At 45.8% G+C, this 27,625-nt stretch overlaps 1 protein-coding gene across 2 annotated transcripts in view; it reads left to right on the top strand.

Moving 5' to 3' along the window:
• VCL (vinculin) overlaps positions 1 to 27,625 on the top strand; it is a 137,240-nt gene that overhangs the window by 84,715 nt on the left and 24,900 nt on the right. For both annotated transcript variants that reach the window (XM_048503064.1, XM_048503062.1), the window contains exons 7-16: positions 3,248 to 3,338; positions 9,320 to 9,467; positions 10,930 to 11,083; positions 14,284 to 14,459; positions 16,277 to 16,467; positions 18,108 to 18,307; positions 19,495 to 19,623; positions 21,305 to 21,454; positions 24,299 to 24,407; positions 27,036 to 27,338. In XM_048503064.1, coding sequence (XP_048359021.1) covers positions 3,248 to 3,338; positions 9,320 to 9,467; positions 10,930 to 11,083; positions 14,284 to 14,459; positions 16,277 to 16,467; positions 18,108 to 18,307; positions 19,495 to 19,623; positions 21,305 to 21,454; positions 24,299 to 24,407; positions 27,036 to 27,338 — 1,651 coding nt within the window. The remainder of the gene's footprint in view (positions 1 to 3,247; positions 3,339 to 9,319; positions 9,468 to 10,929; positions 11,084 to 14,283; positions 14,460 to 16,276; positions 16,468 to 18,107; positions 18,308 to 19,494; positions 19,624 to 21,304; positions 21,455 to 24,298; positions 24,408 to 27,035; positions 27,339 to 27,625) is intronic.

Consider the following 27,625-nt stretch of genomic DNA (forward strand, 5'->3'; position numbering starts at 1 on the left):
CCTGCAGGAGAGAAAGGGGGGATATAAATCCAAACTCCTCCTCCTCCTCCTCCTCCTCCTCCTCCTCCTCCTCCTCTTCTTCTTCTTCTTCTTCTTCTTCTTCTTCTTCTTCTTCTTCTTCTTCTTCTTCTTCTTCTTCTTCTTCTTCTTCTTCTTGCCCCTGCTTCTCTGAAAGCCTCCTCGCTCTGCTGGGAGGGGGGGAGGGGGCTTTTAGTGCCCAGGGGCAGCCAGGTGTCAAGGCGCCCAGCTGCTCTGGGGCTCTGAAAGCCGCTTTTAACAACCAGTTCGCTGAGTGAAACAAAAAATTAGGTACCAGTTCTACCGAACCAGTGCAAACCAGCTGAACCCCACTCCTGGAGTTGCCCCTGGGACAGTGCCATGTTTCAGTTACCCAGAATCTACAAACATCCTCTTAATTCAGAGACAAACCATGGAGCGTCGACCTCTGTTGTTCGACGCTGAGCCTTGTTTGTGAACCACCTGCTCTACTCAGTTTTTCCTGTGTTTGATAAATGAGTCCCGCATCTTGGAGCTTTTGCACTGGCTTTTTGGGCGTTCCCTGGATCTCAAGCGGGGTGCGTGCATGCGCCACATTTAGGTGTGCCCATAACTGAATGTGTAAAAAAGTCTTCGCTGTGCTCTTGTTAGTATCTCCTTTGTATAATAAAAAGCAATTAGCTTTTTTTGTGTGAAATTATTCTACACTTACATGCATGTAAAGTTCTACCATGTACATCGTGGCTGTCTCTGAGCACTGAGAAATCTGTGAGTAACATTTGTGATTCCACAGATGCTTATACTAATGGGGCCATTGGCCTCTAACATTGGGTCCTTCTGAGAAGTTTGGGAGCTGGGAAAATTGATAATGGCAGCTTTTATCTTTTGCCTCTGGCCACTGGAGAATGGTAAACTGAGAAACTCCGCTTGTGGCCAAAGTGGTTTATATTGTTGCTTCGGTCCCCTTGGCTGATTTCGCCCAGAAGTGCTATTCTCTGGGGGTTTGTGGCAGTGGTGGGATCCAAAAATGTTAGGAACAGGTTCCCATGGTGGTGGGATTCAAACTGTGGCATAGCGCCAATGAGGCTGGGCGGGGCAAGACGGGGCGTGGCTGGTCATTCCGGGGGCGGGGCATTCCTGGGCGGGGCTGTGGCAAGGACGCAGCCGCTGCGCCGGTCCTTGGGCGGGAAACAAATGCACACAGGTGCAGGCTGCCACGCACGACGGTGCACCTCCTGCTAGACTGCTTCCAGTTCTGCGCGCTACTGCTGAGAGGAGGGGCGTAACTAAGGCAAAAATCACGTGGCAAAATCACCCATTAGTAACCCCCTCTCGGCACACACAAATAATTAGTAACCTACTCTCGGGAACCTGTGAGAACCTGCTGGATCCCACCTCTGGTTTGTGGGTTGGCATATGTTTTGATGAGGCTAGTTGTTGTATTCACCTCTTCTGGCTTTCATACTGGCTGTGGTCACACATATATGAGCATTTGCTTGTGCAAAAGAGCCCACACACTTTCACTTTATGAATGAAACTGAGGACCAGGGCCTGGATAAATATTATATTTTAATTTCATGGTCAGCTGTACGTGCGTCAGATGTAATGTGAGAATTACTTGGCACATGTGTAAAGAACAGTCAAGTGTCGGAGTTGTATGTGCGTTCGCTATCACCTTTGAGGAAGGCTACTATGGTATATCAAAAACCTGATACTGCCCCCTGATGGAGAATGGGCAGAAAGCAGAGTTTGCATGCAAAGAAGCGATGTGGCTATTTCATGTTAAATGTGTTAACATTTAGGGTAGTTAGTCCTCTGTTCTTTGCAGGGGAGTAACTGACATGGGGAGTCAAATGTCCCTGGGCAACCCCATTTAGTCACGTTGGGGGGGGGGGGGCGCAAAAATTCAGGTTCGTTTGTGTGTTTTTTGTATTTTTAGTGTTTTCCGTTTTTGGCCTTCAAGGGGTGCAGTTTTTAGACTAGCAGCACCAAAATTTCAGGGATTTTTTGGGAGATGCTCCTGATGATACCACCCAGGTTTGGTGAGGTTAGGTTCAGGGGGTCCAAAGTTATGGACTCCAAAAAGAGGTGCCCCATCCCCCATTGTTTCCAATGGGAGCTATAGAAGATGGGGGCTACACCTTTGAGGGTCCATAACTTTGGACCCCCTGAACCAAACTTCACCAAACCTGGCTGGTATCATCAGGAGAGTCTCCTAAAGTTATCCTGAAATTCTAGTGCTGCTAGCTTAACAATTGCACCCCTGACAGCAGGCACTCCCCAAATTTCCCCAGATTTTCCTGTTAAATCCACCCCCTTCAGCAGGGAGAATCTGAGGTCCCCAGTTTAAACATTGAAAGTGATGCCATTTCAGGGTGGGGGAGAATCCACCCCCAAACAGCATCACTTTCAATCTTGTTTTAACTGGGGACCCCAGATTCTCCCTTTAAGGTGGATTTAAAAGGAGAATCTGAGCTCCCTAGTTTAAACACCATTGAAAGTGATGCTGTTTGGGGGTGGATTCCACCGGAGGTGTTTTGTGAGAGATGATGCTGACAGTTGTTTGGTAAATGTTTTGCTGGGGTTGATTTGTGAGAGATTTACATGCTTAATATCCACTTGCACTGGCTTGGAGCTGTTTCTCAGACTAACAACCTACCTCATAGGGTTGGTGGTGAGGACAAAATTAGGAAAGAGAGTTGGTGGGGAGAGAGCCATGTATGTTTTGCTGTCTGTAACGTATTGTATTGATGTGAGGTATTATATGGTTTTAAGAGTCTGCAGCTGCTGCACTGGTAATTGGTAATTAGTATTTGTGTTATATTGAGCACAGCTGCAGAGTGATTTTATGCTATGTGTGGGTAGCAGCCATGGAATAAAGTGCTGTATTTTGTTCCTCCGACTCCTGGTTCCTGAGATGCAACACTGTCGGTGGGAGGTGTTTAGTCGTGGTGGGGGAGGGTGGCCGCCCATACCGGGGGTGGGGACTCAGTTTTTGTCCCCGGGCTCCAGTTTGCCTAGATACCCCTCTGGTTCTTCGGCCATCAGATTGCTTGAGAAATGAAGGCACGTGACCTGATCTAAAACAACGCATGTTATGAGTTCCTCGTTCTTAGTGAGAGGAATGTATCTGGCAGAGAAGTTTGCTGGTTGTGGTGTGCATTGTTTGTATGGCTATGTTCAGTTTTCTGACACCTCAGAATCAGTGGCTGGTAGTATCTAATAATCTCCTCTTTTTTTAAAACTAAAGGACACTGAAGCCATGAAGAGGGCGTTGGCCTTAATCGATTCCAAGATGAATCAGGCCAAAGGCTGGCTCAGAGACCCCAGTGCTCCTGCAGGTAAGGTTATGTCCTTCAGTATCCTCAGCAAAGCTTCTTGATAAGGGACCACCACTGGGTTCAGATCCTGAATAGCCCTCCCATGCAGGGTGTGAGAAGAATCAAAGCTCCACACCAGCTAATGCCAGCTTCTGCCACTGACATAATTCATGCAGGGTGTCCAATGTTTACTTGGCATAATCTGTGTTGCTTCTGTAAAGTTTTGAGAGAGGCAGATGTCTCTTTAGGTTGTCGAAGCCCCCCAACGCCCTTCCAACCACGATCCGCTTCTCTTACTCTCCTCTGTCTTTTTTAGATTTCAACAGGATTTTGAGCCTCTCTGTAAAATCCAAACAGCTAGACCTTTCTGAGCCGGTGGGCACCTTTGGAATTGTGACACAGGGTGCTGGGCGCAGCCACAAAACGTTTGCCACAAAATAGCTGCAGCCAGAGGCAGAGTCCGCCATTAGCCTGGCTGCCACAGCTTACCTTTGGTCACACAGTGAAAATCTTTGGGCCGTGGCAGCAGCTGCCTCCAAAGCAACATTTTAAAAAATCTGCACAGCCATTTGGAAGCCCTGCTGGGCGAGAGACCTACCTGTCCCTGCCCATTTCTTAAAAACATTTGGTGGATACGAGGACAGGTGTCGGCAGGAGCCGTGAAATCCCCAGGCGCTGTGCTGGGTACCCTTGAGCTAGAGCAGCCATTCTCAACCAGGGTTCCCTGGTACCCTGGGGTGCCGTGAGCATGTCCCAGGGGTACCGCGGCAACACTACCGCCCCCCCCTCATTTTTGTGGTGTCTCCCACTGGCGCCAGCAAGGACATGGAGCTGGCCCATGGGACAGGGCCTGCCACAAGGTCAGCAGCCCCCCCCCCCAGTGCTACCCTTCACCCTGGGAGGGGAAGGTGGGGTGTGTGGCAAGCAGGGGCAATGGGAGGGGAAGGTGGAGGGTGGCGGCAGGGGTACCGTGAGATATGAAGAGTGAGGTCAAGGGTACCCTGACCTCGAAAAGGTTGGGAAACACTGAGCTAGATGCTTGATTTTGCATACATGGAACACTGAGAATCCCAGGATGCTAAATTCTGTGCTTTTAATCCAATTGCACACTAGTTCAGTGTGGGTGTTGTGTTCCAGTAGAGGCACCGTTCTTCTTTAATGCAACTCTTGCTCTAAATGGATGCTTTAGATTTCAATTCCTCCAACTGTTCGGGCAAAGCAAATCATTTCTATGCGAGAGAGAGAGAGAGCTTTGCTTACTTTATCAGCTCGTCCAAATTATTTTGCTCAAAGCCTTCTTCAATCAATATTCTGGTGCTGCTGTTTGGTGCAGAGTGATGTTGCATATTTATTACCCTCCTATCTTCCCTCTGCTGTACGGAAACGTTTCCTCCATTAAATTAAAGACAGGAGAACAGAACTCTGTAATTGATAAGACGGATGCCGCCCCTGCATGTTAACATGATTGTCTGGGCTCTCCAACATTAACTGGAGTTTGCATCTGTGTTTACTTGCCGGCATCTACCAGAAAATCTATAATTTATGTGTCTGCAATAAGGCCATTGCTTAGTTCTATGGAGCATGCTGAAGCCTGGATCATTTATTTTTCTACCCAAGGTCTGATAGCTACACTGAAAATACTGTTTGGAACAGGCAGTCAAATCTCAGCTGAAGTCTGTTTCTACCAGTGGCCAGCACATGTCCCTAGTTTTGTTTCTCCAATGAGCAATAGGATTGCACGGGTTGCATTAAATTTAATTTTCTGTGGTGTAATCTTTCTTTCGCATTTTAGGTTAAATAAATGAGGATACTTCTAAAAAGTAGTGCTGTGTAGGATTTTCACTTGGGGTCATTGCAGCTGTCAGTGGTGGTGAACCTATGGCACTCCAGATGTTCATGGACTACAATTCCCACATTCCCATCAGCCCCTGCCAGCACGGCCAATTGGCCATGCTGGCAGGGACTGATGGGAATTGTAGTCCATGAACATCTGGAGTGCCATAGGTTTCCAACCCGGCCCTAGGTCAAGGATTTGATTTGATTTGAAATTTAATTTATATACCACCCTCCCCCGGAGGGCTCAGGACGGTGTGCAGCATGTTAAATGACAACAACAGCAATACAACAAGGCCAAGCATAATAATACAACATTTGCACCAGACCATGGCAATAACCCAACAAGAGCTAAATATAACTAACAATAATATTCCTATCTCAGGTTAATTACAAACAACATAATCCACATAGCACATAATAAATTTTTCAATAGCATACAACATAATAGCGTAACAGCATAATACATAGCATACAATATAATTCAGCATCTACAGTAAGCACCTGCATAACATATCACATATAACATATCACATACTTTAGCACCTACAATAAGCACCTACATAGCCTAACAGTATAATATATAGCATACAGAATAACAAAGCACCAATCTCTACATGACTTATTAACTATCCCTATACATAACAGCTAACAACCTCATAATGAATATAGAGCCATAATTATTATTAATTAATTTTGATATTTATTGATTTTATCTGTGCTCTATCTGTGTATCCTGTTTATCTTGTTGTTCACCGCCCTGAGCCCTCCGGGGGAGGGCGGCATACAAGTATAATAAACAAACAAACAAATAAACAAACTAATTAACCTGATGACAAGCAGAAAATCAGAAAAGTCAGAGAAATTTTCCGAATTTGTTTGCTACAAGGGCCAGATATGGCATAAATGTGACTTGTTTGGGCCAGGCTCTGGGGAGGGGGTGGCTACCTCAACTAAAAAGGGTTTATCAGGCCCACGAACCAGCTGAGGTAAACCCCCCCTCCATACCAGATCAGGGAGCGGGGGTTGCCTCAGCTGCCTCAGCTGATAAGCCCTCTCAAGGGCCGGATTTGGCACCAGCAATTAAAGCAGACTGTGCAACGCTGTGCCCCCTCTTTGTGGATTTCCCCTGCTCTTCCTGTGCCAGCTGCTGTTGGCCTTGCCCTTAACCACTGGCCCCAGTTTCCAACCCTGGCTAGTGTTAACCATAGTTAAACCTAATTCTATAGGGGCCGTGGTGCCAAGAAAGGAAGGGGGAGTGAGATCCTGTTTTTTCATGGTAAAACCTTTAACTGTGGTCGAGAGCAGGGAAACAGGTCCGTAGAAAAGGTTGCTTTGGGAAATGGCTCATTTATTAAGTTCATTCAGATTAATCCCATAATGTGTGATCCATCAGACTTAAGGACGTCTCCATCTGTTACATTCCAGTGGCAGAAATAATCTGTCTCCATTAGAGTCAGGGGCCTGTGAAAGCGCCCTGCTTCGGCTGGGCCCGTCAGCCCTGTTCTTGTGTCCCTTGACTCCTGTGCACACGGGTGGGCTGTCTAAATTGGCAGTCCCTTGAGGGCAAAAGCATTACGTTGGATCCAACGCAGCGTTTGTGCAAGAGCTCAGAGGGATGAATTTTTTACCTCCACCCCTTCCATCAGCGGAGATTTCTGAAGGAGTCAAGCCAACAATCCGACCAGGTTGTGTGGCTTTCCATACATGGCTGTGTCAGCAGAACTTCTGGCACCCATGGTGATTATTACACTCAACGGAGGGGAGTTTCTCTACAACACAAGCCTTTATTGGCATATAAAACAGGACAAAATTTTAAAACAAAACAAGGTTAAGAAATACAGTTAAAATTACTAATTTCCAGTATAAAATTTGCAACAGTTTCACAAAAGAGCACATCACAGCTGTTCAGGAGGTTGGGTATCTTACAACACTCATGCCACTGAGAACATGGCAAGAAAATGGAATTCATGTATTCCATGCGTATCTTATTGTATTTAGGGCATAGAAACAAAGAATGGTCAAGTGTTTCAACCGTAGTCATATCACATGAACAAACTCTTTTAGAACGTTCCATATTCTTAAATCTTCCCTCCAGCAGAGCTGATGGCAGCACATTACATCTTGCAGTAGCCAAGGCTCTCCTCTGGGTGGGATTAATCAGCAGACAAAGATATGCTGCCATAATTCCTCGCTCACATGGGATTAATAATGTAGTCGGAGAACAGGTTGTCTTCGCAGCACGAGTCAAATTAGGAAAATCAAGATCCAAGAGCCTATTCTTAACTAGTCTGAAGGCTTCCACCTTTGTGAGCATAAGGAGTGGTTCCAAAGGGAAACCAATGGCTTCAACCTTTCTAAAGATCAAAGTATACCATTCTGAAATAAAGTGATCTGATAACAGAGAGGGAATATAGCTATTGGATCCCACTAGAAAATGTATATGCAGCCAATATTTTATGGCCCTTATCCATGCCAAGGTTTCTAGAGTTGTTTGGCCCATCTCAATGCACAACGCAGCATAAGGTACACATCTAGGGAGCAAGGGAGTTTCTCTACAATTCCTTTGACTTAGAACAGACACCAGAAGAGGGACTCTGAGGTGTCCACTTTAGTTTTCATCATGAGTTTGTTGTCCACTGGGATCATATAGTTAGTCTATGTGGGTGGTGGTCTTTGTAGTGGAGTCCAGCCCCTCCAAGACCATCACAAGTGGTTTTCTCTCCACCAACAAGGCCTGCCGTCTGAGTCTTGGGTGGGTCAGGCATGCATATGCATGCAGAGTTTTACTAGTCTCCACACCTGAGAATTTCTGTTGGCAAATTTGCCATGACGTTTTCCTGCTCTTCCATTTCTGATCTGGGACTGCACAGATCTGCTCTCCCAGTAAAGGTACACGTCTGATCCTGTCTTCCAACCAGGAAGTGATGCTATCCCAGTTTATAAAGGCTGCCCTCTGAACAGGAAATTGCAGTGAACAAAAATTTGGCCCCAAAATTTTTTTTAAACTGGTGCTGGTGGGTTTTTCGGGTTGTGTGGCCGTGGTCTGGTGGATCTTGTTGCATTCGCCAATACTGCTGCTGCTGCAGGGCATGAAAATATGAATCACTCACTGGACTGATAAGCCCTACCGGCAATACAATACTATCAACCACATCTTTGCATAACAAGTTCCACCCGAACACTTACTGATTGCTTCCCCACGCTGGGACATGGACAATATATACCCCACTAAACATGCCCTTTTCACTGGACACAGTGTGTAACAGACTTCCCTCTTCCCTAGAACCAGGGGGCATTCATTGAAAATGCTGGGGGGAAGAATTAGGACTAATAAAAGGAAACACTTCTTCATGCAACGTGTGATTGGTGTTTGGAATATCCTGCCACAGGAGGTGGTGATGGCCACTAACCTGGATAGCTTTAAAAAGGGCTTGGACAGATTGATGGAGGAGAAGTCGATCTATGGCTACCAATCTTGATCCTCCTTGATCTGAGATTGCAAATGCCTTAGCAGACCAGGTGCTCAGGAGCAGCAGCAGCAGAAGGCCATTGCTTTCACCTCCTGCAGGTGAGCTCCCAGAGCCCTTCGGGGATTGGGCGGTATATTAAGTCAAATAAATAAATAATAAAGGCACCTGGTGGGCCACTGCGAGTAGCAGAGTGCTGGACTAGATGGACTCTGGTCTGATCCAGCAGGCTAGTTCTTATGTTTTTATGTTCTCTGTGATATGCCTCTGAAGATGCCAGCCACAGATGCAGGCAAAACGTTAGGAACAAGATCCACCAGACCACGGCCACATAGCCCGGAAAACCCACCACATCCGGCCGTGAAAGCCTTCGACAATACATTGCTTTTTAACTGTTTTGTCACTTATCTTGTAAAATTATGCAGAGGTAAGAACACTCTGCAGATTCCATGAGATTTCTTCTTGGAATTAAAATCGACTGACTTTCAGGGAGGTGTATCTCGCCCCGAACCTTGAAATGATACACCTATTACTAGAGCAACGTTACCCTGCTGTGGAAGCATTGTTTCATTATGATGGATTATATTTCTTTCCTCCTTCATTGGATGTGGCTCAGGGTTTTTAATAGGACTGGCGGTTCCCTTTGCGTAAATAATGCATGGCTTTCATTGTCCACATTCACACGTTCTTGCTTCCTAGGTGACTCCGGCGAACAGGCCATTAGGCAGATCCTGGATGAAGCCGGGAAAGTTGGAGAGCTTTGTGCGGGCAAAGAACGTAGAGAGATTCTGGGGACCTGTAAGATGCTTGGCCAGTTGACCGACCAAGTGGCAGACCTTCGAGCTAGGTAAACTCGGCTTTCTTCTAAATACTCGTAGCCCGTTGTTCAGGAAATAGTTATTCTGGTGTTCCAAACATGGCATTTCTTTAAAATAACACGGATAGGTAGATACCTGATTTATTTTAAACAGTGACAGGCAATATATTTCTAGGATTGAACGGAGCAACTCTGACTACTGAATTTACAGGGAGAAGTTCTCTTGTGAAGCCTCGGTGCATCCAGAGTTTGCTCCGTTCCTTTCTTTTTTCGTATCTCTTTCCCACATTTTGGCCACGTGCCATGTACTTGCTTTCTTCTGTTTCCCCTGGCATTCAGCCCTCCCCATCATCATCAAACACCGCTTTTAGCCCTTGGAAAGGCTCTGCCTTCCCATTCATTGAAAGATAGGGAGGGGGGGAACATGGATACATGCAGCCAAAGTCAAGGTAGTTCTGGGAACAAAGGGGAGGGGCTGTACTGGACCCCCGCCCCCATTTATAGTCTGACCCTCTTGGAAGCACTGAGTTCCCCATTTGATGCAGTGGGGTCTGTATCCTGATGCTGTCATGAGCAACTGTAATATGGAACTTGATGATACCAAGAGGCTCACAGACTTTGATTCTGCATACTGGCCAGCCATAATTGGTGACTACCACAGACGCTTCTTCCCAGGTTCTCTGCATGTACCACAGCACTTGGTGGGACGTTGTAAGTTGCTTTTATTTGTTCTAGAACTCTGTGGATCTAAGAAACTGTGGGGGAGGCTGCCACCCCCCGAGTTCGGATTAAGAGATCCCTCCTTCCCCTTTTTTGTTGGAAGGGGTTGTCATGTCATGCCAAGTTGTGTTCCCTCACCAGAGGGTCGGGGGGCAACTTTATTGTCCCATCAAAACTGTGAGTGGGTTTGCAGAGGCCTGATCATATGGCTCAGAGAGAAATGCACAACTTTTCAGATCGGGTGCAGGTGGCTGCCGTGTAGAAGGGAGAGGGAGCAGACCGTATTTTCCTTCAAATGCTGCCGTGACAATCAAGCTAACATCAATTTTCCACTTGCATCTGAAAGCTCCTTGTGCTTTCTCCATGGTAACTGGGTGGTCTTCCACAGCTGGTGGGGAAATTGTAGTGTAGGATATGCTACAGTTCTGCAAAGGGGGAAAATGAGGCAACAGATTACCAAGTTGTCCAGATACATGTATCGCGTGTGCAGAGTTTCTTTATGGCTGAGTTTTTCAAGGAAAGTTTATAACGTACAGTAATTCCTTATTCACTGAATAACTTGCAAACAAGTGGACTGTAATCCAAAACATGGCTCAGGCCGGGACAGGAATTGGGATCGGCCTTGGGATCTGGGGAGGAGGCCCCCAACAGCTTCCAACGTGCATATTTCTCTTCCTGTACAAATCAGAGGTCTCTGGCCAAGTTCTGTGAGGTCCAGTGTAGTGGGTCAGAGTTCACAGGGATTTCAGTGTCTTCTTTCCTTTCTTAACAGAGGACAAGGTGCTACCCCGCTAGCCATGCAGAAGGCACACCAGGTGTCCCAAGGTCTGGATTTACTGACCGCAAAAGTGGAAAATGCGGCTCGCAAGTTGGAAGCGATGACCAATTCTAAACAGGCCATTGCAAAGAAAATAGATGCAGCTCAGGTATGACCAGGACTGTAATGAAGAAAGAAGGCAGGAAACCCTCCCTGTATGTTTTGCTCAGCTGTCCCCCGGGGCTAACGAAGCAGCTGTGCTCAGAAACGGTCTTCCAGGATTGTTTTGGTCTTAGTGAGAACCTGTGTTTCCTGCCCATAATCATCATCATCATCAAGTTAAAGGCCTCTAAGGAAAGGGTCACATACTTCATTATTTTCTGAGACTCAAGTGCACTCAAGGAGAGGACCAGACCATGTGTCTCACATAGCGTCCTATTTAACACGTTACCCAACTGCCCTGCAGGGCCAAATAAGCATGACTTAGGGGCCTCTCCATGATGGTGCCCCCCAGCACTGATATTTGGAGATTTGCTCCATCTGTATTTGCAGGTTTCCTTTAGTTGCCGTGGCCAGTAGCCACTGATGGTTCCTCTTCTCCATGTTTCACTCTAACCCCATTATTAAGTCATCTGTGTTCCTAGCCTACACTCACTGGCAGTGAATTCCTCAACTTTATTACTTATCGAGTGAAGACATATTTCTTTTTGTCTCCTGGATCTGCCTCGAGGAACAGATGTGTGTAGAATAAGATTGTGAGTAGAATGGGCCACTGCGAGTGGCAGAGTGCTGGACTAGATGGACTCTGGTCTGATCCAGCAGGCTCTTTCATATGTTCTTATGTTCTACGACTCCGGTTCTGAAGTTCACGTTTGTTCGCTGGGTGTGACCCCCAGGCTGGTTCCACAACCAGGGCGTTCTGTTGTAGTGCGGTTGCTGATGTGATTTGGCAGCCCCTTTTAGATTACTAAACCAGGCGTTATCTGTTGTTGACCTGGACCCAGGTAAAGAGATACAGGGACAGGTGTTTCATACACCTTGTTTCAGTCCATCTATGCACCACCTTTGAAGTGCTTTGGTCATTTCAAACAATTCCGCTATTTTCCCCCCTGCCTTTTTCTGCACGGCGTTCCTTTTCAGCTACAGTGACAGGCAAGGCAATGGTGCTGCTAGAGCCCCGTCACACAAACCTTAGAACTGGGGTGCTGTGTGGTTTCCGGGCTGTATGGCTGTGTTCTAGCAGCATTCTCTCCTGACGTTTCGCCTGCATCTGTGGCTGGCATCTTCAGATCCTCTGAAGATGCCAGCCACAGATGCAGGCAAAACATCAGGGAGAATGCTGCCAGAACACGGCCATACAGCCTGGGAACCACACAGCACCCCAGTGATTCTGGCCGTGAAAGCCTCCGACAAATCTTAGAACATTAAAAAAAAACCTGGGAAAGAACACAGCGCGGGAAAAGGCGGGACAAAAATAGCCGTTCTTTTAGAAGCACTTCAGTCAGATCGAACAACACACTGGAGCTATTCAGAAGTGCGAGAAGAACCGAAAGTGGAAGAAAGCAGTTTTTGTAAAATGGCTGAGCCCTGGGATGGCCGCAGGACGCAAACGGCTGTGCCTGAAAAGCTAAAAACAAAAATCCGTTAGCAGCTGGGAGCCAAAACTGTTGTGTCTGAAATGACATAAAAACCCATCAGCCGCAGGCTGTTCAAACAGATGATAAGGGCAGTCTGAAAGGGGCCTGCCCTTCCAAAAGAGATTCCACACAGTCCAGGGTAAAATGTTTTCAGCTGGCCGTTTTCCTTTGGGCACCTGCTATACATTGAAGCCCCACCCCCCACATGACCTTCAGGACTCTCTTCGACTTTTCTTTGTTTTGAAAAAGCAAGGCTAAGACAGCACTGCACAGAAATAACATACCCTATTCATTTTTTTAAAAAAAGGCCTCCATGTGTTTGCAGACACATTTGATAATCTCCTCCCCTCCGCTGCCTTCCCGAGAGCTGCGAGTGATTTCTTTCTGCTGTGTTTTTTTTAAAACCACAAGCATGAGAGGAATGATTCCCGTAACAACTCACACTTGGAGAGATGTCAAGGATGCTCTCCTCTTTGTCCAAGAAAGCAAGTAACCGAAGAGAGTAACTGACTTGCACTTTGACGAAGTTCCAGTCCAGAAAACGTTGGGTTTTTTAGACGTTAAAATAAAGCAGATTTTTTTTGTGTGGAGGGTGAACGAATGAGCTGTTCACAGAGAATATAAATTATGTCTATATAATTTAATATAAATTATATCTACAACCTGTGAGGCTGATGAAGCCATCGAAAAACGCGGATTAGGCGCAATGCGTTTTCCTCCTTGTGTTTAAAAGAATTTGGACTTATGTCTGTGCACAATTTTGGATTTATCATTGAATACGTACAGAATACTTACCTTAGTGGATTCATATAAAATGTTGATGAACCAAGATGGACTGAATATATTTATGTATATACATGTTTTTGGATTGATTGACTACTTACCTTAAGGATGTTGAACTGATGGGAGAGTGTGAACTAAATACTTACCTGAATTAATACGGATGACCCTGAATCTATTTGTTATAGTTGTTAAAAATAAGTTGAAATAAATTCATGTATATAGATATACGCATTTGAAATATTAGTTATAGCCAGAGTGCAACAGTAGTGGTAGTTCTATTATTATTAATATTTACTATTGCACCCCCTTTTCTTATGTGAGTCTACACAAACAGAGAATGACATCATGTAGAAACCTGGGAATAAAATCCACCAGTTGGGGGGCTGAAATGTGGGGAATTCTTGTGTGAAAGCAGTCCTGATTTATGAAACCTTGTTTACTTATCTAAGTCAAGGTCACTCGTGCCTCTCATCCTGTAGTATGACTTTAAAAAACCCTGAAAGAAACCTTGTTTTGATTTTAGATATTCAACACCTTTTGGTGTAGATCACACGTGTCAAACTCGCAGCCCTCCAGATGTTATGGACTACAGTTCCCATCATCCCCTGCCAGCATGATGCTGGCATGGGGATGATGGGAACTGTAGTCCATAACATCTGGAGGGCTGCGAGTTTGACACTTTTGGTGTAGATGGTTCTAAAGGAGACATTTTGGAATCATACAAAAATCCAACTTTAGATGATTCCAAAATGTCTCCTTTAGAACCATCTACACCAAAAGGTGTTGACATTGATTGCATTAAGCTTGCTTAAATCTGAGAAGGATGCTGACAGTAGATCATACTGTACTAGTAATTGTATTAGTAATGCTGTTTCACCACAGATGACTGAAATATTGCCAATAGGTCTCCAAAAGTGATGTATTGATACCACTCTTTTTAAATCCTAAGAGCTGGCTAGCTGATCCTCACGGGGGCAGTGAAGGAGAGGAACATATTCGAGGAATTATGGCTGAAGCCCGGAAAATCGCAGAGCTCTGTGAAGATCCCAAGGAGAGAGATGATATTCTGCGGTCCCTGGGAGAAATCTCTGCTCTGACCGCTAAGTTGTCAGACCTCCGGAAACAGTATGTATTCTCATGCTTGTGCTAACACCTTTCTTGACTGCAGTCCTGAGCAAAGTTTGCATGCAAGTTCCATGCTCTAGAACAGTGATGGCGAACCTTTTCGAGGCCGAGTGCCCAAATTGCAACCCCAAACCCGCTGATTTATCGCAAAGTGCCAACACGGCAATTTAACCTGAATACTGAGGTTTTAGTTTAGAAAAAACGGTTGGCTCCAAGGCGCACGTTACTCGGGAGTAAGCTTGGTGGTAGTCGGTGGCTTTGCTTTGAAGCCCCCATGCAACTCTTCCAACAAGTGAATCACAACCCTAGGAGGGTTTACTCAGAAGCAAGCCTCATTGCCAGCAACTGAGCTTACTCCCAGGTAAAGGATTGTGTTTTTGTTCTTCGCATGAAAATCAGTGGGGTTTAACAGCGCTTAACAGGGTTACCTACACTGCCTCCCCAAAACTAGGTCTTCGTTTTAATGCTAATAATCAAGCCCAGCGGCCCAGGCCAGCCTAGATGTGTGTGCGTGGGGTGTGTGACTCTGTTTGCACGTGCCCACAGAGAGCGCTCTGAGTTCCACCTCTGGCACCGGTGCCATAGGTTCGCCACCACTGCTCTAGAATGTTTTGTTCTGTCCTGTGGTCTCAGATCCTCATGGTTATAAGGAGAAATCAGGAAACCAAACTGGGAACCAAGTCTGGGAACCAAACTGGTCATGTGTGGATTCTGTCTTCCCTTGGAATTTTCCCATTAAAGTATATAGTGACGGTTCTCCTTGGCCTCTGTTTTCACCAGATTGTTCTAACAGCAAATCTCTGGAATTAAAAATTTTGATCTAATCTAAAATCTGCAAAGATTGGAATTGTTTCCTCCCCTGTTAAAAAGTTGCCCTGCACCCAACTCACCTCAAAAGTGTACCGGATTCCACTGGTGAGAAAGCCGGGCTATAAATATTTGTAGTTCCAGAAAAAGAAGAAGGGAAGAAAAAGCGTTTGGATTTGTACCCTTCTTTTCTCAGCCAGAAGGAGCCTTAAAGTGGATTACTTCCTCTCCCCATAATAGACACCTTGTGAGTTTGGTGGGGTTGAGAGAGTTTGGAGAGAACTGTGACTGGCTCAAGGTCATCCAGCAGGCTTCATGTGTAGGAGCGAGGAAACAAATCCAGTTCTCCCAATTAGAATCCACCTTTCTTAATCCCTACATCCCACTGGGGTTAGAGATCACTTAACTATTCTCAGTAGTACTTCACCAAAACAATTCTCAGGACCTTTTGAAGGAAGTCTTGAAAATCAATTTGATTTAAAACCAGTTCAAGACTGTGGAATGTCATGAGCAGTTCAATCCTGGTCTTGGACTGGAGCAATTTGTCATAGGATTGCAGTGTAAATGCGACTGATTAAATTTTTAACTGAATAAAATGAAATACAAGGACCGATTCTTCTTGTTGAACTTTTCCTGTTCGCTTTTGTGCCTTGGGGGTGCTGCTTTCTTTCCTTTGTGAAGCAAGGCTTTATATTATCACGGTTAAAATGTAGTCCGCAGGGCTTTGTGAAATGTCTGTCACAACCGTGCTTGTATAGATCAGCTGGTTGTTCTTGTAAGTATAATGCAGAAGCCTCGTCCTCTTAATTCAGGGGTCTGCAACCTGTGGCTCTCCAGATGTTCATGGACTACAATTCCCATCAGCCCCTTCCAGCATGGCCAATTGGAATTGTAGTCCATGAACATCTGGAGAGCCACAGGTTGCAGACCCCTGTGTTAATTGAAGGCAACGTACTTGTTAAAAAATGGATTTCCCAAAGTGTGCTTAAGTCTGCTTCTCTGAACTGCAGTGGAAAGGGGGACTCTCCAGAAGCCCGGGCCTTAGCTAAGCAGATCGCTACCTCGCTCCAGAATCTGCAGTCGAAAACCAACCGGGCGGTTGCAAACAGCAGGCCAGTCAAAGCCGCTGTCCACTTGGAAGGCAAGATCGAGCAAGCTCAGAGATGGATAGACAATCCCACAATCGACGACCGTGGAGTCGGTAAGCTTTTCACTGTCCCATTGCTATACTCCAGTGGTGGTGAACCTTTGGCACTCCAGATGTTATGGACTACAATTCCCATCAGCCCCTGCCAGCATGGCCAATTGGTGGGAATTGTAGTCTATAACATCTGGAGTGCCAAAGGTTCGCCACCACGGCTATACTCTGTCTCTGAAAAGGATATCAGCTCAGCCAGTTGAGGTGCAGCAGTCAAGAAGATTGTATGCTTCCACATTAGAATATAGTCCCGAACGAATAGGAGAATTATTGCCTTTGTTAAAACCATTATTTTGTGCATTATTGAACATGGAACTTTGAGCATTTTTAGTTCATTGAATGTCTGTCTCGAATACTGGCCCTTTGCAAATGGATTGTGGGAGAAGCAGGACCAGGTCGGCACCAGGACCCAGGCAGAGCATTCTACAACAAAGAAGGCCCGGCACGTTAAGTTCAGTAGCACAGGAATATACAACCCTACTAACATCTTTTTCTGAGACGATTATAGAGTGGTCACTTGGCGTCTGATTCCAGTTGTCTCCGTACGTGGTTTTCTTTTTCTCATTTAGAGTTAGGTCCAGTCCAAAATTTTCACTTGTGCTTGAGTTCTTGTGCAAGTAGAAATGCAAGAGAAAAGGTAGCCTCTTTCTGCAAGTCAAACTTATCATATCTCTCCCCCCCCCACCCCGCCCGCCCCGCATTTCCACTTGTGCAAAATCTTGTGCAGCTAATTTCTGGGCACTTGGTGTTGCTCAAGATTTTGGATAAGCTGGATTTTGCCACTCTGTCTCTGCATTGTTGAAGACTGGTACAGTTTCTCTAAATGGTGATGCATGTGGTCCATGGTGCAAATCTTGCCTTATCCGCAAACTCTCCAACTGTAGATTATTCTCCTAAACTCTGCACATCTGTAGTACTGGGGATATTAATACCAGGCCAGCTTACCAAGAACATTGTAAATTCTGTTGAGGGAATGTGCGCTGAGTGCTGGAAGACTCTGTTTTGGGGCGTACAGACTGCCGCGGTGGTTAAGAAGGCCCAGCAAAGACTGTACTATCTGAGACTTTTAAGGAAACAGCAACTGAATGGAAAACTCCTGGTGTCCTTTTACCGCTGTGCTATAGAGAGTGTCTTAACCTACTGCATCTGTGTATGGTTCTCCAGTTGCACAGTGGCAGATAGGAAGGCGCTCCAAAGGGTGATCACTACTGCACAGAGGATTATCGGCTGCCCTCTCCCCTCCTTGGAAGAACTCTATAATTCCCGAAGCCTAAAAAAAGCCCAAAATATTCTGAGAGACCCGTCTCATCCAACACACACTCTTTTTGAACTGTTACCATCCGGCAGACGATACAGGTCTATCAAAACCAGGACAAAGAGGCTTAGAGACAGCTTCTACTCTGGAGCTGTGGCTATGCTGAACTCCGCGGCTTCGTGTTGATGTGTTTGGGGCTGTGTAGGGATGGGTGGAGGAAGGGGAAAGTGAGGATGAGGTATGAGTCTGAAATTGCGTGCATCGAGGAATGCTGCTGTAAATTTTGTTGTGCGTGCACAATGACAATAAAATGCTTATGCTTATGCTCAGTGGTAGAATGACCATTTCCTTCATGGATAAGACAGTATTTTCATAACTGCTGTTGCAGGCCAGGCTGCTATCCGGGGGCTCGTGGCTGAAGGTCGCCGTCTCGCCAACGTCATGATGGGCCCTTACCGTCAAGACCTGCTGGCCAGATGTGATTGTGTGGAACAGCTGGCTGCCCAGCTGGCTGATCTGGCTGCCAGAGGGGAAGGGGAGTCTCCTCAAGCAAGGACCCTCGCTGCGCAACTGCAGGACTCCTTGAAGGTACAGAGAGAGACACCACTCGTTGCATAGAAAAAGCCAGTTGGAAGGACGTTCCTCTCATTTGAGCAGCAGTGGCGAAGTGGTTAAGAGCAGGTGCATCCTAATCTGGAGAACCGGGTTTGATTCCCCGACCTGCCACTTGACCTGTGGAGGCCGATCTGGTGAACCAGCTTGTGTACTCCAACACATGCCAGCTGGGTGACCTTGGGCTAGTCACAGCTTCTCAGAGCTCTCTCAGCCCCACCCACCTCACAGGGTGTTTGTTGTGGGCGGGGGGAGGGCAAGGAGATTGTCAGCCCCTTTGAGTCTCCTATAGGAGAGAAAGGGGAGGGGGTATAAATCCAAACTCCTCCTCCTCCTCCATTTGACTCTGGGAACCAGGTTGGCTTTAGGCCACTGCCGATTGCCCTGACTGGGGGTTTGCTCTGCAGTCAGCCGTCCTTCCCTTCAGTACATTCTCTGTTAATTTAACGAGGTTCCCGTGCCTCTCAGTGCCGCAATCTGCTCTTCCCCTGGTCCAGTTTTGTATCTTCAAGCTACTGGAAGAGTGGAAGTAGAGGAGGCATATTCTGTTCCTTGCAGGAGGTTTTGTGCAGAGTCCCCAAAGCCCTTCAGAGAAATTGGCTGGGAGTCTCTGGCTTGTCTGTCTCTGTATTGACCTTGCCTAATTTATTGATTTTACAAAATGCGAACCCTGCCTTTCTGCCCAGGTGGGGCTGTTGAACGTTTCTTGTTGAGAAACTCCCTCCTTGCTCATTCCCTTCCCTTGCATTTTGAATTGGGGCGGGGGAAACAGAGAAGAAGAGGAGGAGGAGGAGTTTGGATTTGTACCCCACCTTTCTCTCCTATAGGGAGTCTCAAAGATGTTTACAAACTCCTTTTCCCACCCCATAACAGACATCTTGTGAGACAGGTAGGGCTGAGAGAGTTCTGAGAGAACTGTGACCAGCCCAGGGTCACCCAATTGTGGAGGAGTGTGGGAGCGTGGGAGAAAAACAAGGCTGTGCCAGCGGGCTGGACAGCGAGGTGCCCGGTTGAGAGTTTAATTAGCTCTTCTAGAATTCTATGCATTTCACAATTTGCTTGTCAGGGGATCTTTTAGAGAGAGTTCTCACCCTCCGCCCCAGGCGATGTGCCATGCCTCGCCAAAGCCAATTTATGCCTCTGTTTCTGAAATTCTGATTCAGGATCTGAAATCAAGGATGCAGGAAGCCATGACCCAGGAAGTGTCCGACGTCTTCAGCGACACCACCACTCCCATCAAACTGCTGGCCGTGGCAGCCACTGCTCCTCCGGATGCACCAAACAGGGATGAGGTGAGTGTGAATCAGGCAGGCCGCGACTCTCAGGAAGGATTCTCGCCGCCAGTCGGCGGGTCTTACACTTGGGCTGGGGCTTTGACTGAGATCTTTAAACCTTAGCCTTAGAGGAGCTTCTTCAACCTTTGAAGAGATTTGGGTTCCAGTTATTTATAATGTCAGTGACCTGAATTTCACCGTGGCTCTGTGCGTGGGATTCAGATCGTCCCAAGTTCAATCTTTGCCATCTCCCCTTCAGGTATCTGCCGAAATGGCCCTTAAAGTTCACAAAAAGAGCAGAATAATACCACTGACTATTACAGATTTCTCATTCAAAGGCCAATTTCCCATTCAATGGAAGCTGAATGCCAGTGATCCAGTGAGTTTATGTGACATACTCAAGTGTATGCTGCCATGTAGAAACTCCTCAACTGCTTTTATTTTTGGTAGTATTTCATTTCAGTTCATTACCTTTATTAGGCATGGATAAAACAACAATCAAACTAACAATAACAACAGTAGAAAAAGTTATTAGGTGATCAACAGGAATGCGTAGTTGTTGATAAAGCTGTTGCCAAAAACTTTGCTACGTCTGCAGTTCTTTTAGTGCAGCAAAAGCAGACATGGTCAGAAGTGGCAAGACACGAATTAATATCAGGTTCAATGTGGAGTCTCCTGAGTTCTGTGTGGCGAGAACAATGCAGGAGTAGATGAGCAGTTGTTTCCTCTTGGTTGGGCGAACATTGACAAGTTCTCGCTTGTAACGGGACCCGAAGGAATCTGCCACGGAGAGCTGCAGAGGGGAGGACATTTAGACGAGCTGGCATCAAGAAGCATCTCAGTAATGGGGATGAGAGATTTTTTAAGAAGGCCGGAAGGGATCCATCAGGTGGAAGAAGTCCAGGCCTTGCTCAAAGCGCAGCGGAAGCGTGCTGGGCCCATAACCTGATAGCAGAATTGAGCGGTGCTACTCAGAGTAGACAAGTGGTCTTGTACAGCAAACCCCCGCCTCCACACAGCTGTTTCATTCAAAAGAAGGCTTTTACCATTGAGTTGCTCTATGTACTAGATACTATATACAAAGTAGAATATTAAGCAGTCCAACAAAGTGCTTCGCCAGGCACTTGTTTCCCTAAGGAACAAAGTCACAATACATTGCTGTTGCTTATATACATGGTTCCACCAATCACTGTAAAGGTCACTTGCATCTGGTTAGAACCGGTTTGTTAGCTGTCAGATCATTCCTTTCTTGCTGACTCATACCTCTGCTGGATAGGATATGATCACCATGATCTAACTGTCATAACAGGCCTGTTAGTTTCAGGTAGCAGTTTTTGTCTTTACAAATCAAGTACTCTTTGTATTGTCGAAGGCTTTTATGGCCGGAATCACTGGGGTGCTGTGTGGTTTCCGGGCTGTATGGCCGTGTTCTAGCAGCATTCTCTCCTGACGTTTCGCCTGCATCTGTGGCTGGCATCTTCAGAGGATCTGAAGTACTCTTTGTTTTAAGATGCGAAAGGTACTGATCTCATCCGAGTTGGAAAAAAAATGCACAAAGAAACCTAAGGTTGTGATATAATTTGTACTTTATTGGTTCCATTTGGAGCGGTATGACTCAGCGAGCATGTGCCATGTTAACCTGCCTTGCAACATGATGGAGGTGTAGTATTTGCTAACTGTGATGTGTTTCGACTTCCAGGTGTTCGATGAAAGAGCAGCCAACTTTGAGAATCATGCCGCTCGGCTTGGTGCCACCGCAGAAAAAGCCGCCGCGGTTGGAACAGCAAACAAAAGTGCCGTGGAAGGCATACAAGCCACTGTGAAGTCAGCGAGGGAACTCACGCCTCAGGTCTAAACAGCTGCTTTTTATCACTGTATCCCTCCCCAGAATTCTGGAGTTTTTATGGTCCAAATATCATGTGTGTTCATTTTGAAAGAGAGTGCTATTGCCGTTAATTATGGCTGGATCAAACCAAGGGGTCCTTATAATCTGGGCATGAAGGTAACTAGCTTCTCTTGTGGTTCATCCCCAGCTTTGGGTGACTAGGGGTATACTGCCTCTGAATACAGGAGTTCCATTTAACAACTGTAGCTGATAGCCCTCAATAGCTTACGAGTTTGCACGGGAGTGTAAAGAATGTCTAAACACAACCTGACCTCTAAAAAGGCTCCACGTTTTTTGAACTATTATTAGTGAACTACTATTATTTATGTTATGCGATCCTTTATCTTAGTGTTTCCCAAATTGTGAACATGAGTGGGGAACGGGGGACAGCCTGTTGTGGTAGACGGTGTTTATGGTCAGGAAAAACAGACAAAGAAAAGTTTCTTTAGGGTGTTAAGATTTTTATGGCAAGATATCCTTGATCTGGTAATAGGACGCCAGTCAGTTGCAAAAATCTTGACCTGAATAAGCTTGATGGTAGGAAAGGCTGTCAGGTCGCAGCTGCCTGTAGGGTTTTCGAGGCAAGAGACATTCAGGGGTGGTTTGCCAATGCCTGCCTCTGTGTTGCAACACACACACACACACACACACACACACACACACACACACACACACACACACACACACACACACACACACACACAGGCCCCTTCCCCACATGCAGAATAATGCACTTCCAATGCACTTTGCAACTGGATTTTACTGTGCAGAATAGCAAAATCCACTTGCAATCAATTGTGAAGGTAGATTGAAAGTGTGTTATTCTGAGTGTGGGGAAGGGGCCGCACACAACCGTTTGTCAAGGAAGTACATAGTAGGTAGTAGAGAGACAGTCTCCTCGTTATCCTAACTAACTGAGGGAACAGAGATAGAAGGTAGAATTTCCAAGGAGGAGGAAATTGTCTTAAGAATATCAGTCCGAGGACAGACCAGGAGTGACACTTAAACAGATGGAAGGGCCCCAATCTTACCGTCCCATCTAGCTACACTCTTGCCGCCCCTTGCAGGATCTTCTTCTCATTGCTTTGCACATTAAATGTTGCCAGTCCCTACCATCCAGAGCAGCAGTGGCGTAGTGGCTAAGAGCAGGTGCTCTCTTATCTGGAGGAACCAGGTTTGATTCCCAGCTCTGCCGCTTGAGTTGTGGAGGCTTATCTGGGGAATTCAGATTAGCCTGTGCACTCCCACACACGCCAGCTGGGTGACCTTGGGCTAGTCACAGCTTCTCGGAGCTCTCTCAGCCCCACCCACCTCACAGGGTGTTTGTTGTGAGGGGGGAAGGGCAAGGAGATTGTCAGCCCCTTTGAGTCTCCTACAGGAGAGAAAGGGGGGATATAAATCCAAACTCTTCTTCTTCTTTTTCTTTAAAGTAAACTTTTTAGCAAAAAAATAATAATAATCCCAAAGAAACTCACTGCATTGGAAGTACCGCATGAAACTTTTTTATTTATCTGAGTAGTAATTGCTGTGTGCGTATGTTTGTGTATTTGTGGGGGGATGTTTATCAGGTTTGCCTGTTTGTGGTGGTCTTGGATAGAACTGTCTTTCCTTGCTGCTAAATTGAGAAATTGTGTACTGTCTTTTTAAAAAAGCAATTAATACTGCTGCTTTTTATTGTCTGCTGTTTTAATGCTGTTTCTGGTGCAGGTTTTAATGGGTTTGATTGACTTTTAAAAAACGATTTAATGGTTTTCTTTTTGTGTGTTACATCGAAAGTCATATTGCCATGCATCAGTATCAGAATAATGTACATAATGAATTAGTTCAAGATGATCCTGGGGTGATGGGCAGAGGATCCTGGGATCCTGGGTCTGGCCTGGTGTCCTGAGGTTTGGAATCCTGCCAGTTCTTCTTCCCCTGAAGGGCAGCACCGGGATCTAGAACACCTGTGGAATCCTCCATCAAGTTTTCCTGAACTCGGGAGTTGCATTAGGGCGCTTCGGGGATCCAGTATATAGTAAAGCCCTCAGGAAGTTTGTTGTTGTTGTTGCTGCTGCTGCTGTTACGATTACTGTTGTTGTTACTGTTACTGTCACTATTGTTGTTGTGGTTGTTACGATTACTGTTACGATTACTGTTGTTGTTACTGTTACTGTCACTATTGTTGTTGTGGTTGTGGTTGTTATGATTACTGTTACGATTACTGTTGTTGTTACTGTTACTGTCACTATTGTTGTGATTGTGGTTGTGGTTGTGGTTGTTACGATTACTGTTGTTGTTACTGTTACTGTTACTGTCACTATTGTGGTTGTGGTTGTGGTTGTTACGATTACTGTTACGATTACTGTTGTTGTGACTGTTACTGTTACTGTCACTATTGTTGTGGTTGTGGTTGTTGTTGTTATTATTTTTATTTTTATTATTTCATAGACTGCCCAATCCCCAAAGGGCTCTGGACGGTGTACAATAAGCAATAAATGCACAATAAAATACAAATCATGAACAATAGACATTAAAATCCCTTAAAACACACTGGCAGCATTATCATAAAACCTATAACAATTAATATTGTAGGAGTAACTTCAACAGATCAAGGAGGCTTTCACAGAATCATCTGTTCTATGATTCCATGAAAGCCTCCTTGATCTGTTGAAGTTACTCCTACAGTTGAAAACTTCCTGAGGGAAAATGCACAATGATATATATATCCATGTAAAATGGGACATTTAATTTTCCAGTGATCAGACTTTAAAAATCCACTGTGGATCCAAATATTGACTTAGTACTGGAATATTTTTATATTGGCAGGTTGTATCTGCTGCTCGGATTCTCCTACGAAACCCGGGGAATCAAGCCGCTTATGAACACTTTGAGACTATGAAGAACCAGTGGATTGACAATGTAGAGAAAATGACAGGTACAGAAGAAGTGGTGGGTGGATTTTGTGGCTTCAAATCATAGTGGGCTAATCCAAGACATAACTGGAGGAGCAGAAGTTGGAGGAAGTCCCCAATTGAACAACAGGAAACTTTGTGAGAGGGAGAGACGTTGGCAGCCCTGGAAAAGCTTGCCTGAGTCAGAAGAGCAGGGAAATGTCAAATGGCAGTTTACAGATTGGAAATACGAAATCATTGAAGATAAAATGTCGTAAACTGCACAATGATGAGTCTTGAAAGGCCAATAGCAGGCCAGTTCATGCAGGTGAAGTAGCGTCCAGTTGGCTGCAGCCACCACCCCATTTGGTGGACACTACCACTTGCTTTCCATCTTGAGTAGTTCTGCTGCCACCTCCTGTTGTGTCTTGCTTTTATCAGTACCCCCAGTTTTTTAGGGGAGCAGAGCAAGGTACTTTCTGGCTGTTTGCAAGGAAGCGTTAGAGCTGGTAGCTGCTACAAGCTCTTGGAAGCTCTTCATTTGTTGGTTGGTTTGTGAGCTCCTGTGTGGCCAGGCCTACGCACAACCCAACATAAGTATTATTGAGGATGCAGAATATTCTACTGCACTCGCTTTTCCCGCTATCTAGTTCAGAATCCTACAACTTGTTAAAACAAAAATTGTTGGAAAGCGAATGGATTAATTTAATTAGGGCTGCTATGAAAACTTGTTCACCTTTACATCTTTCAATACCCCTATATCAAAACAGGATGGCTCCCTATTTGTATTTTTTGACTAATCCTATGCAGAGAAGAGCCCTCACACTTGCTTGCTTCAATGTTTTCCCCTCCGCTTTATTGCATGGTAGATATAACAACTTGGAAATGAGCGAAAGGGTATGCTCTTGTGGTGAACAACAAATTGAAACATTGGCACATCAACTGCTTTGCTGCCCTAAATGTGCTAATATCAGATCAAAATATTCCAATGTTCTTTCTAGGATACCTAGTGAAATGGGAGAATCAGGTAGACTCCCTTTCCTTCTGGACAATTCTGACAATGAAACTTGTGAATTGGTAGCACGATTTTTACGGGAGGTGATGCACAATCAATAATTTATCTCAGGTTTTTTATTGTGTTATGATTATTGTTATGCCAAATAAAGGCTTATTATTATTAATATTCTACTGCCTTTAGCTGATGCTTTACTATGTATTTATTTATTTATTTATTTATTTATTATTTGATTTGATATACCGCCCTATCCCCAAAGGGCTCAGGGCGGTGAACAATATAATATCATATATAAAACATATAAAAAGTTTAAAATTTACATTCTAAAACAGTATCCCACGAACCCATATGCAACCCTCCCAAAAGAGAATAATGGGTCCCGATGATGTTAGGGACCCTATACAGCGGGGGGGTGGGGGGTGGGGGGGATAGAGCAGGGCACCTTCAGCGGCTGGTCTCTCCAAATGCCCGGTGGAACAATTCGGTCTTGCAGGCCCTATGGCAAATCACTGCTTGTTTGCCACATTATCAGTGTGAGATCTAGGCTGGAAGAGAGACGTTTCCAAGGCTCAAGTGCATTTGGAACTGAAATCCACTGGACCATAACATTTTATTAATCTACTCAGGATGTGTCCTCCCATCCATGTCTGTTGTTTTGGCAGCAATTGAACCAAAGTATTGCACTAACTCCCTCACCAACTGATAGGATTATCTCTGTCAGCCTGTAGCAGGCTATAGTGCAGTGATGGCGAACCTATGGCACGGGTGCCAGAGGTGGCACTCAGAGCCCTCTCTGTGGGCACGTGCAAACAGAGTTTGTCGTGGGGGGGGAGGAAATTGCCCCCCCCCATCTAGGCTGGGCTGGGGCGCTGGGCTCGATTATTAGCATTAAACCTAATTTTGGGGAAGCAGTATAGGTAACCCTGTTAAGCACTGTTAAACCCCACTGATTTTCATGCAAAGAAATAAAGGACGATCCTTTACCTGGGAATAAGCTTGGTTGCTGGCAATGGGGCTTGCTTCTGAGTAAACCCTCCTAGGGTCATGATTCACCCATTGGAAGAGTTGCATGGTTGCTTCAAAGCAAAGCCAACAACTACCACCAACCTTACTCCTGAGTAACACACGCCTCAGAGCCAACCATTTTTTTCTAAAGTAAAACCTCAGTATTCAAGTTAAATTGCCATGTTGGCACTTGGCGATAAATAAGTGGGTTTTGGGTTACAGTTTGGGCACTCGGTGTCAAAAAGGTTCGCCATCACTGCTATAGTGGCTTAAGGGTGGTGAACATCTATGTCAGGAGCGACCCTTATACTCCAGATAACCGGATTCATATTATCAGCCCCTTCCAGCATGGTCAATTGGCCATGCTGGCAGGGGCTGATGGGAATTGTAGTCCATAACATCTGGAGTGCCAAAGGTTCGCCACCACTGATCTATAGAATGGACAGCGTTGGTTAAGACCTTGCTCTTTCAGCAGCTTACAGCTAGGTGGATTCAGCCAGAGGTCGATGAGCCTGCATCACAAGTGGTGCAGTGGTACCATGCGGCTAGGGTGCCCCGGTGTAGGCTGTATTGGCAGGTTTGTGTGTTCACTTTTCCCCATGGGGAAGTTCATGGGCGAGGGATGTTAACCGGTTTATCTTTTTACCCCCAGGACTGGTGGATGAAGCCATTGATACCAAGTCACTGTTGGATGCCTCGGAAGAAGCCATTAAGAAAGATCTGGATAAATGCAAGGTTGCCATGGCCAACATTCAGCCTCAGATGCTTGTAGCTGGAGCCACCAGCATTGCCCGGCGAGCCAACCGGATTTTGTTAGTGGCCAAGAAGGAGGTGGAAAACTCAGAGGACCCCAAGTTCCGGGAAGCTGTTAAGGCCGCCTCTGATGACCTGAGCAAAACCATTTCGCCGATGGTGCTGGATGCTAAGGCTGTGGCTGGCAACATTTCGGATCCTGGTAAGCCTGAAATAAGATGACGTCCTGCAACTCTTGAGCTCGTTCACTCCCTTAGATCCCCCTTTTCACTTTGAAGTAAAGCTCAAGAAGGCACATTCTGGATCCGTCTCTGCGTACAGTCAGTCAGCTCTAGCGTCAGTGATCCATGCCTCAGTTACATTTAGACTGGACTACTGCAATGCATTCTGTTTGGGGCTACCCTTGAAGAAGGAGGAGGAGGAAAAGGGGAAGGGGATGAGGAGGATTTATATCCTGCTTTTCTCTATCTTAAGGAGACTCAAAGGAGC

The sequence above is a fragment of the Sphaerodactylus townsendi genome, linkage group LG07 (genome assembly GCF_021028975.2).
Source record: "Sphaerodactylus townsendi isolate TG3544 linkage group LG07, MPM_Stown_v2.3, whole genome shotgun sequence".
Taxonomy (NCBI): domain Eukaryota; kingdom Metazoa; phylum Chordata; class Lepidosauria; order Squamata; family Sphaerodactylidae; genus Sphaerodactylus; species Sphaerodactylus townsendi.